The 12,420-nt window shown below is 31.8% G+C and overlaps 1 protein-coding gene across 1 annotated transcript in view; it reads left to right on the top strand.

Moving 5' to 3' along the window:
- Positions 1-10,079: 10,079 nt before the first annotated feature.
- The window catches only part of LOC117103781 (pancreatic alpha-amylase-like), a 7,338-nt gene continuing 4,997 nt past the window's right edge, over positions 10,080-12,420 (top strand). The window contains exons 1-3 of the mRNA XM_033244400.1: positions 10,080-10,232; positions 11,054-11,194; positions 11,348-11,574. Of these exons, the coding sequence (XP_033100291.1) occupies positions 11,061-11,194; positions 11,348-11,574 (361 nt within the window). The 5' untranslated portion in view covers positions 10,080-10,232; positions 11,054-11,060. The remainder of the gene's footprint in view (positions 10,233-11,053; positions 11,195-11,347; positions 11,575-12,420) is intronic.

The raw sequence follows: 12,420 nt of genomic DNA, 5'->3' as shown, positions 1-12,420 counted from the left end.
TTGGTAGAAGTAGCTCTAGTCTTAGTAGGCTTAGTAGGCTGGTAGTAGATTTTCTTATCTCGACTACTAAGGATTTTAAGATTAATTTTATGGCTACATAAAATATATAGTTGATAGATAGGTACTGTCTATAATTAGCGACACAAGTAGTTTTATTATAGTTGTTGTAGCGCTATTTATGGTAGATCTGAGAGCTACACCATTGCTAGTAGTTGTTAATAGGCTTTATTAGTGCTAATTTTAATAGGTGCATAATAGACCATAAAACAGGTAGTTTTTGTGTAGGCTTCTTGTAGCCTCTATCTCTCTATTCATAATATATATTAGGTAGATGAATAATATAAGTTAATTGTTAGTTTGTTAATAGGTTGTAGATAGTATCTGTCTAGAGATTATAAGCAGATTTAGATAGACATTATGCAACTATGCTACTAATAGTTTTATAACACACTTGTTGTAGCCTCTATTTATCTATTTATAATATATATTAAGTAGGTGAATAATACAAATTAATTGTTAGTTTTTTAATAGGTTGCAGCTAGTATCTGTCTATAGATTATAAGCAGACTTGGATAGACATTATGCAATTATGCTACTAATAGTTTTATAACACACTTGTTGTAGCCTCTATCAATATATTTATAATATATATTAAGTAGGTGAATAATACAAATTAATTGTTAGTTTTTTTATAGGTTGCAGATAGTATCTGTCTATAGATTATAAGCAGACTTAGATAGACATTATGCAACTATGCTACTAACAGTTTTATAACACACTTGTTGTAGCCTCTATCAATATATTTATAATATATTTTAAGTAGGTGAATAATACAAGTTAATTGTTAGTTTGTTAATAGGCTGTAGATAGTATCTGTCTATAGATTATAAGCAGACTTAGATAGACAATATGCAAACTATGCTACCAATAGTTTTCTAGTACACATAATGTAGCCTCTATCAATGTATTTGTAATACATATTAAATAGGTGAATAATACAAATTAATTGTTAGTTTTTTAATAGGTAGTAGATAGTATCTGTCTATAGATTATAAGCAGACTTAAATAGACATTATGCAACTATGCTACTAATAGTTTTATAATACACTTGTTGTAGCCTCTATTTATCTATTAATAATATACATTAAGTACGTTAATACTACAAATTAATTGTTAGTTTTTTAATAGGTTGTAGATAGTACCTGTCTATAGATTATAAGCAGACTTAGATAGACATTATGCAACTATGCTACTAATAGTTTTATAACACACTTGTTGTAGCCTCTATCAATATATTTATAATATATATCAAGTAGGTGAATAATACAAATTAATTATTAGTTTTTTAATATGTTGTATATAGTATCTGTCTAGAGATTATAAGCAGACTTAGATAGACATTAAGCAACTATGCTACTAATAGTTTTATAACACACTTGTTGTAGCCTCTATCAATATATGTATTATATTAAGTAGGTGAATAATACAAGTTAACTGTTAGTTTGTTAAATAGGTTGTATATAGTATCTGTCTATAGATTATTAGCAAACAATAGATAGACATTATGCAACTACGCTACTAATAGTTTTATAATATACTTGTTGTAGCCTCTGTCTGTCTATTGACATATATATATAGGCCTATATATATATATATATATATGTATGTATATACAGTATATGTATATATGTATGTATATATATATATATATGTGAGCGTAACGTAGGATAGTTTGGTAACATCTCATGAATTATGTATTTTGCGCATGCGCTGCTTCAAGTCTTTGTCAGCCTCAGTGATCAGCTGTTCTGTGCATCGCGAATGACCTAGTGTTCGATTTTGATAAAAGTATAAGTGATAATTAAGGTGTTCCCACCGTAATATTATGTCCTTGGGTGCGGTAAGACACTCTATTTTCCTCGATTCACCTCTGGGAGACAGTACCGGTACCATGTTGAAAAATGATTGAGAGTGCTGCGTGTATATACGTGCATAATAAGTTTGAGCTCTCTTGGACTACAATTAAGCTACACTCCAAGAACTGTCTCTTATACACATCTTTACAGAGCCAAACCAAGGCAATATATATACACAGCCCAGGTGTGAATGCAAATAGTGGAATACAAGCTATGTGGCTCGGTTCCAGTAGATACAGAGAATATTTTGTCACTCTTAACGCGTCCTACAAAATTCTTACGAGACAGCACTAGTCCGTGAATTTGTGAACAAGATCGGAGATCTAAAAATGCAATCTCTACCGTGCATCAGTGGCGGCCCGCTGGATCTCAATAGAGATTCTTTAATACATAAATTTTGAAAGGCAAATGGGATTATCCCATAAAACAGCAAACGGCCACATAATGCAAAACTATTTAAAATTAAAATATATATAAATTTAAAATATATATATATATATATATATACATATATATATATTATTCAAATTATTGTAATATCAACAATGCAGTGCGATGACGTAATTACGCATGGTCTTTAAAAAATTTCTATTAAAAAAATGGTAGGCCTAAATCAGACAAAAATGAAAACGTTTAAACCAGTATATTGTCATAAATCTTTTAAAGCAACAAATATCGATCTGATATCGCAAAGCATTAGATGATGGCGTTGTTCCCATGCTGTAAATTACGACAGGAATAGTATTCTTGTATTGTTCGAAAATAATTTAACATGAATTATGCATTACAATAAGTATAAAGAATCTTCCCTTCTGCATATTATAAAAGACTTAGTCCTTCCAACATTGAGCCTTACCTTTTCGAACTCTCTGAATTATGAATTTTCTCAAGGAATTGACAGAATATGTTAAGCCTACTGGTGCTAACAACTAAACACGAATTTCCACACAATACATTATCGTTAACATCCAGAGTAATCTCAACAAATCAGAAAGGTAAACATACAATGTTCAATATACGATTGGACATGTTACATTTAATTATGTTATTTTAAGCACAAGATCGATACAAAAATCTTTGTACTAATGTAATCATCTAAAATTCACATAGAAAATATGGACCAGCAACAACAACAAAGACTCCTCTTCTGCAACTAGTGAAGAAATTGATACTAGTGTGTTATGTGTGTAGCTTTCTACTGCAACGACAGGCATTTTCGCAAACTTGACGGTGATTATTTTTTGTTCTCTTTCGTGACGTAACCACCACATCTATTTCAACAATCTTCATTAAAAAGGAACAATACCAAGTTCTTTTCATTCCCTTCTTTTTTTTAAACAGAACTATCAAATTATTATTATTTTTATAATCAGTTTTAACCACAGAAAACATCAATAGTAAATATTGATAAAAAAAACCAAAGTGTATATGTATATATATATATACACATACATACACATATATACATATATATACATACATATATACATACATACATACACAAACACACACATATACATACACACAAAAAAAATATATATATATATATATACACACACAAACACACATACATAAAAAAATATATATATATACAAATTTACATATATATACATACAGACATACACACAAATACACATACACATATATACATACAGGTACTCACACAAACATCAATATATAGACACATACATACGCAATCAAAACACATATGTATCAATATATACATACATACACAAACATAAACATATATCCCATATATCAATTTTTATTCCAAATTTTGTTCATATAACTAATAATTACATAGCTGAAATTAAGGAGGTAACCGTAATTGTGATACTAGAATCAGTTTTCTTATATTTTGTTTTAACAGTTAATACATTTCATCATACATTTACCACATGTCGATTTACTAGGCCTATATCTTTAATATTCTTATGAATATATTCCTTTTATTTTTATGAAAAGAAACACATTCACACATAAATAAAATATCTTCATTCTGTAATGGTAATTTTTAAAATTATGTCATATCAGGTATCTCAAATGTAATTCATTCATTAACAGAGTATCGATTGAACTAAAGTTCCACATTTTCAGAGATTTCAGAATTTTTGCTTTATACAAACCGAATGAACCTACAGTAATGAAATTATTTATATACTGTTTATTTGTTCCAGTTATAACATTCTCAAATGTTATATTTACTGGTGTGATTAATCTATTAATTGAGTCCCATACAATTTGGGCATTTACACATTCATAGAGTAAATGTTTTTCATCTTCAACTTTATTACATAAAACGCATTTATCAGTATTTATGACGTTCCACTTGTAAAGACTTTTATTTGTTGGTAGAATTCCATGTAGTAATCTAAAATTAAAGAGTGCGAGCTTCCTTTCTTTTGTTTTGATGACCCTTTTTATCCAAATGTTTTCCCATGCAACTTTTTTTATTTCATATTCTTTCCCAATTTAGTTGCGCTGTAGATGGAAATGTACATTTGTTTTTAATTATACTTTTATATATGTCTTTGGTTTTTAATTTGCTTATTATAATAAAGGTGTTATTATCTATATTGGTAGCGGGAGCAGTGTCCAGATTTTGATTTTTTATATGCTTTTCCAATTACATGGGATCGCATTCTTTAGCATGAAAAATTCGGCTAACCTAACAGTCTTGTTTTTTCTTACGGTTTCTTACTAACGTATTTGTAGACTAAAAAAATATTTTTATTTAAGATATCTTTGATTTTCACAAAGCCAGAGTCAATCCAATGTTTAAAGTACAAAGGGTTTTTTTTTAGACAACTAGATCATTTTCCCATATGTTTTGTTCTATAATGTCATTAATTGATTTGGGAAGTTGTTTTGTCTTGTTAAAGACAGTTAAGGACTCTAACATTTCTTTATAAAATGAAGGCAATTTATTTAAGATTGTACCTTTTGGATCATTTAAATTTGACATATTTAGGTAACATTCAACAGGACCAATTTTGGACAAATAAAACAATGGTATTTCTTTCCATTTGCCCATGTCTATGTTAAGCAATCTTTTAATCCAACTTATTTGTAGAGACTTTATTTGAGACTGGAAGTCTACCATTTTTAAGCCACCATATTTATAATCTGTAAATAATGTTATTCTCTTTATTTTCTATGTTTTACCACTCCATAGAAAATTAAAAATTAATTTATTAGTTTTTTTAATTATTTCTTCAGGCGTTTTAATAATGCTAGCATTATATATCAGTTTTGACAAAGCAAGTGTCTTTATTATTAAAACTTTACCCAGAAAAGAAAGATTTCTCTTATTCCATGTGTCTAGAAATCTTTCTAGGCTAAGCATTTTGTCTGTCCAATTTTTTTGTTCGCATAATTCTTAGTCATGACCGAGGTAGATTCCTAAAAACTTAATGGGCTCTTTTGTAACCCAACATAGACCATAGGGCTTATCTTGTCTATTCATCCATCTACCAAGCCACATGCCTTTTGTTTTGCTTTTGTTTAGTTTCATTCCAGTGACTTTACAGAATGATTCTATCAATTTTTAAACTCTTGTTTAAGCTAGTGTCATTATTAACGAACAGCACTGTGTCGTCGGCAAGTTGTGCAATTTTAACTTGACGATGATTATTGTGTTCATCAGTTGCAAGATTAATCGTAGATTCTTCTTACTTATCTTTTAGGTTTTCAACAGTCTATGATCGATATGATAGCAAATTGCTTATATTTATTTTTCTTTTTTGTGTACCGAGTTGAAGGTGAAAAAAAAGCGACTACATTTATTGTAAATCCGGTACTTTGTTATTGCTCTTTCCATCTGCCTCGACGATAAATCTTGTCACTTCACTGATGTGGAGAGGTACATCGCAGTAGTGTATCCGTTGGATAGGACAAGAGAAGCAGCTTATTGCAGTTGTCTACCATTCATAGCTGCGCGTTTCTAGTAACTTTTCAATTTTTCTTCATACGCGAGCCGGATTCAGTAACTCCTTTAAACTGTACCCTTTGTTACAAAGACACAGTTTTCCAGATATTGTCAAGCATCATTTTGTTGCTGGCAAATATTGTATGCCAATTTGCGTAATGACATTCTGTTATCTTCGCGTTTACTTTACGTTGATAAATTTTTTTTAAATTCGAACATGTTTAACCAATCAAGCACAGCAGAATTATTCTACTACCGTAAGTTATATCGTATCCGATAATGAGATCAACATTTTGTCAACAAAATCCAATCAGATGGATGAGGCACAACGAAATTTCATCATTACAATGTCAATCAACACACTGGTACATATCAATTGTGTAACACAATTGCCCTTGCTGTATCTGGTTTATATGATTTGTGATTGTTTCTATTTTAGTAATCACATTTCAAGTGAAATTTTCATATATGTTATCGTATTCGATACGGTAGCCAACCCTTTTTTACGCCTACAAATTTAATGGTTATAGCGACGGGTTATAGGGCCTAGGATGTGACATTTTGTAGTCTATTTTATAGAACATAATCACCACCATCATCCTCGGCACCAACATCAAAATATCATCTTCATATACTCACACCTGCCTTTAAACATCCATTCCAATTAACATTAAACTGTTGACGTCACCAGCAGGAAGTGGCGCCAGTGGGACAGGGGGCTGCCCCCACCCCATCGGGCAGAAAAAGAAAATTCGTCGGTAAAAAGAAAAAAGTATATATATTTTTTGTCATATGAATAAAATCGTTCAAAGAAGCCTTTGAAACCCCTAAATTATTGTAGATTGCGTTCCCCCGCTTGATTGCTTAAAAGAGATTTTGAGCAAAACCCGACCACACTCACTTACGTTTCGTTTCAGAGTCGGCCCCATTCGGCAACATCAGACATTCCCAATCCCGTCGGGAAATAATAATAATAATAATAATAATAATAATAATAATAATTATTATTATTATTATTATTATTATTATTATTATTATTATTATTAATATTATTATTATTATTATTATTATTACCGTATTATTATTACCGTATTATTATTATTATTAATAATTATTTATTATTATTATTAATATTATTATTAATATGGTCATCATCATCATTGTTAATTTTATATTATTACTATTGTAATTATTTTTATTTTTTGTTTACCATTTATAATTTATCGTCGTCGTCGTCGTCGTCATCGTCAGCGTCGTCATGATCGTCATCATCATCATCATCATCATCATCATCAACATCTTCTTCATCATCATCATCGTCATCATCATCATCATCATCATCATCATTATTATTAATATTATCCTGGCGCCACCTCTGGTCACCAGCTAACTCTACAACCTTCACGTTTACTTTCACTATCACTATCAATATCACTATCATAATTATCATCAGTATCAGCATCTCCATCACCGCAGCCATCCATAATCATAAGATCACCATCCAAAAGCTTGATCGTTTTTTAATCACAAAACAAAACTTTTTTAATCACAAAAACAAAACTTGTTTAATCAAAACTGACAAAACTAAAGTTATACTTCTTTCAAATAATCACTCTTGAACTACAATTGATGAATACAAACAAATATTGCAAAAAAGTAAATGCATTTGACAAAAAACAAATCAATCAAGATTATTGACAAAAATATATTAATTTAATGGTTCTTTGTTAATATTCCACATCCAATTGTCATTTTGTGATACAAAACTGATCATGAGTTGTGAATAAGAACATTCAGTAGCGTTACTAGCTCTCTACTAACAATTCCATAAAAAATAAGCCTACCAATTAAGGTTCATGTACAACTTGGAAACACAGACAATTGACGAATTTTCTTAATGAATTTTATATTTTTAAAAAGGAATACAAATTGCAAAAATCAATTTTTTAATAAAAAAAAAATTTTACCTTTCTTTGTGAAATTTTCTCTTTTTTAAACCTTTTATGTTGTGTTTGCTATATAAAAATTGACGTATAATATTATAATAACAATAACCACACACACAAACACAAATCCATGGAAAAAATTGAATGAATTCTTTGATACTGAGTACCAAAACAGAATTCTTTAATAATTGCTATTTATTTTTAAATACAGTAGGAGCTATATACCAATCACATCTTATTCTTCAGCTTCACAAGGAGTCTTTATGTTCTATTGTAATCTATTTGAGTATGCACTCGTGTTACTCAGCATCTGAACTGAATTTCGTTGTCCGCCTTCTTTAAAATGTCTTGTTTTTGTTCGATATTGAAGGTCGTGTTTGACATACGGTATTTTTAATTGAATAAATTATTATGTCTACAACTCAGAGATGTATTTTATTACTGTCTTTTCACATTTCATATATACATGTATGTACATTTTTGTCCACATCGTTTAATTACCTCTAGTTCCCATCACCTCCATCACTCCAAAAATTTGGAGCTAGTAACTCAATTCTAATATCCCATTACAGTACTTACGATATTGGCTGAAATTTATACATCAAAAAATAAAAACAGCCACCAGTCTCGGAAGTTTGTACGCCTACAGCTAACTGCATTGTGGGATACAAGTCAGTGGGTCTTCGCATGTACAGCAGACAGGATAAGGCCTAATTATCATTATAATTAAACACTATATAAATATATATATATATAGATATATACATATATATATATGTAATATATATTTATATATAATATAATATAATATAATATAATATAATATAATATAATATAATATATTATAATATAATATAGGTTCTGTCTTCTTAAGGACCATACATTCTCGATTGTCACTTGCACCTGGATCCGCCAGTGATGTTCGACCATATGTCTATTAATAACATAAGTATGTCTAAATGAGTTTAGCGATAGTCAAGGGTAACACAAACACTGATTACATGAGTTGGTAAGATAAACCCTGTAGGTATAACCATTGATAAACAATACATAGCGGAGGAGATCATGACAGATGCAGGCTTTCACATAGAAATTTAAAAAAAAACATTCAAGATAGAAAGTGATGAGGTTGGCAAAAACAGTATGGACCAATGACAAAATCGAAGCAGTGACGTAACAGCTGTAAGCTCTCACTGGATAAAATAAACCCTGTTCGCACGAATCGAAAGAATCAGTTCAAGCGCATGCGCATTGACAACAGTGAACTGTCACAAAAATGGCAACCAATCAAAGCTCAAGAAGAGCACAGAAACTTTAGATTTGCGCTAATAAATTATCCTAGTAGAAAACAGGCTTAAGGGCCTCGGTCTATAAGGGGACCGGAAGTATTAATCTGCATGTTTCCGTGATCATCGGCCCCAAGAAATGGCCGAGCGCATAGCTTACTGAGCAGAATGTGTAAAACATCTAAATACACCGTGACTTTAAAAAAAAAAAAAAAAAAAAAAAAAAAAAAAACCGCCAGTGCGTGCTTTAACCCTGTATGGGATCCAATCCGACTTTAGTCCCTGGGGTACAGGGGCCTCGTTACTCCACAGACGTCGGGCATTTGTAGGTATATAATGTTAAATGACGAACCGATGGACAGAATATGTTGAAAATTCCAACAACGGGAAGCCTGCCAATTACAGAATGGAAACATATATTTTAGCCCATTGTCAACCTTAACTTTGTTGTCGTCGTCATCATCATCATCATCATCATCATCATCATCATCATCGTCATCATCAAAATTCTCTCGAAAAATATAGGACTTAATACGCTATTACGAAGAGATTAATACAGACATGTTTGATTCTATACTGTATTATTTTATTTGTTCATTAAACACATACTGTCTTATGTCAAACTTATCGGTGAACCCCATGTTTATGGAAATCGTTGTGTTATTAATAGTGTGCTCATTTATTTTGCATTTACATTTTACACATAGAAATTAAATTATTAATACCAGAATTACCAAGTTAAAACGGGAACGCTCACAGCATAAGAAAACTCAATAGCATACCTCCTATCAACAGGGAAAGTCTTCTTTGCTATATCAATGACGATGATAACATATGAAAGTTAAAGACCCTAGGCCCCTGTGCAATAACAATACAACAAACTGTTATTGTTTAAATAATGATAACTGAAGTTGAAATTTTAATTATGACTTTGAATTCAATATATAAATGATAACAACCCAAATAACATTTTGATATATTTGATATATTTATATATTCACTATACGATAGCGTATCTGTGGGAAAAATCATTTTCATCGCAGACGAAAACATACTCAATTACAAAGTTAAAAACCATGTTCGTGTTATAAGCAGTTGCATTCGTCGGTTGTGTATCGTTGTCTATCGATTGAGTTCTAGAAGGAAGAGCGTTCAGGTAAGATAATGTATGCGTTCAGATTCAACAGATACAGTGTCGTATCCTAAAAGCACCCAGCAAGGGGTACGGTACCGTAACTAGCCTTCGATTCCACTCCTCTGAAATCTCTACTAAACGGCGGCCGGCCGTCTAATCGCAGAGTCGGCATTTATATTGTCGTCCTGGGTAACCGATTTATAGAATGTGTTTTGTGGCCTAGTAATGTGTAGACTATTTTTGCACTTTACCGTCGGCGTGCCCATTCACACCAGTCCCGTAAACCAATGTGAGGGAGAAGAGTTGGTTCGACTGAATCACTATTTTCTACTTTTAACATCATTCTGATAAATCAAACCACACGATTTATCTCTATTACAGTATATTATGATTTGTTATCATGGTATACAGTACTTCTCGAGGTGCACCATCATTGTGTAAAACAAGGTAGCTGCCGGTTATTTGAATCTGTTCAACTATAAAGCCTCTGTGGTCTAATGGTTGTGACGCTCGCCTTGACAGCGAATCCCGTCGGAGACATTATTATTACGCAATGTATTTATTTAAGAGAGAGCTGCTACACGATGTACCATCATGTCCCTTATTCGAACACTGTACTTACATTTCTTTGATTATTTATATATAATTAAACAGTTTTAATGGCTATTTTGACTATTATTATTATTATTATTATTATTATTATTATTATTATTATTATTATTATTATTATTATTATTATTATTATTATTATCATTATTAATATTATATTTTACATACAAAATTACCATAAGAAAATTTTTTTCTTTTCTCTCTACATATATCATAATATATATGATTTGCAGATCAAATATGAAGTTTCTGATAGCTTTTTGGGCTTTGATTGGGCTATCACTTGCTCAATGGGATCCGCAGGTTTCGAATGGACAAGCAATTGTCCACCTGTTCGAGTGGACGTGGGCAGATATTGCGGATGAATGCGAAAGGTAGACAATAATATTCAATTTTTAATAAAACAATATTGATATTGATAATAGTATCGATAATATTCAACATTTTGATTGCTTAATTTGTATATTTACTTATTTATTTCATCACGATTAATCGCTTGCAGAATTACAGTAACTATATCTTTATAGATGGCTGGGCCCAAATGGATTTGGAGGCGTGCAAATTTCCCCGCCCAACGAACATGCCGTTATAACGAGTCCGAGTTACCCGTGGTGGCAGCGTTACCAACCGGTCAGCTACAAGCTTGGCAGCCGCAGTGGCACTGAGGCGGAGTTCGTAGATATGGTTACCCGTTGTAACAACAAAGGAGTTCATATCTACGTTGACGCTGTTATCAACCATATGTCTGCACAAAGTAAGTTAGCCTTTAATACTACAATATATTCACGACACACCGGCGGATCTGTGGGCAAAAAAAAAATTACAGAGCTACCTTTTCAGGACCCGTGAGCTGAAATGGTTTTTGTTACATTAGGAAAATTAGAAGTTGGGAAAGCTCATTTCCATCCATCTATGAATTAAAATTTTCCGGTGGATAATCCCAACCCCTTTCTTTTTGGAGTTCATCGATTCATGGAAAAAAGAATAAGTATGCATCTACTCATTTTTTTCTGTATGTACTTATACTGGTACACACATAATAGGCCTATTTACTGTAATAAGAATGAGAAAAATTCACCTGACAGTTTTTCAAGAGGGAAAAACTCATTTCCCACAATCTAGAGATCAAAATTTTTCCGGAAGAACCCGGATTTTCCCAGAGAAGGATCCCGTTTTTTTTTTTTTAATTTTGACCCCCTCCCCCCAAAAATTTAAACCTAAATCTGTCTGCGGTGGCAGTGGGGGTCTAGGCCGAGATTCCACAAAAGCGATTTCAATTGGGTTCCAGGGGGTGCAGGACTCCCGTCAGAGAACCCGGGCCTAGTTTCACACACATGTGCCATTTCCATGTATCTAGGGGGCCAATTCTTTAAATTTGCTTTAACTATGGTGAGGTTAAAAGTGCAGTGTGGACCCCAGGTCAGGCATCTTGTACTTTGGCAAGTTCTCCCGTGTAGGAATCTTTGGCGCCTCACTTATACAAGAGTCCTACTCGTATTAGCTAAAAATTGTGGGGCAAACAATAAAGTAATCTCACAGACGACCAGAAAGAAATCAGCCTGACTGACTGGAATATAAGCCTAGATCCACTGTTTGACAA

The sequence above is a fragment of the Anneissia japonica genome, unplaced genomic scaffold (genome assembly GCF_011630105.1).
Source record: "Anneissia japonica isolate Jap-2015-1 unplaced genomic scaffold, ASM1163010v1 scaffold287718_len389476_cov179, whole genome shotgun sequence".
NCBI lineage: Eukaryota > Metazoa > Echinodermata > Crinoidea > Comatulida > Comatulidae > Anneissia > Anneissia japonica.
The sequence above is the reverse complement of the archived record's forward strand: the minus strand, read 5'-3'. Positions and strand labels throughout refer to the sequence as shown.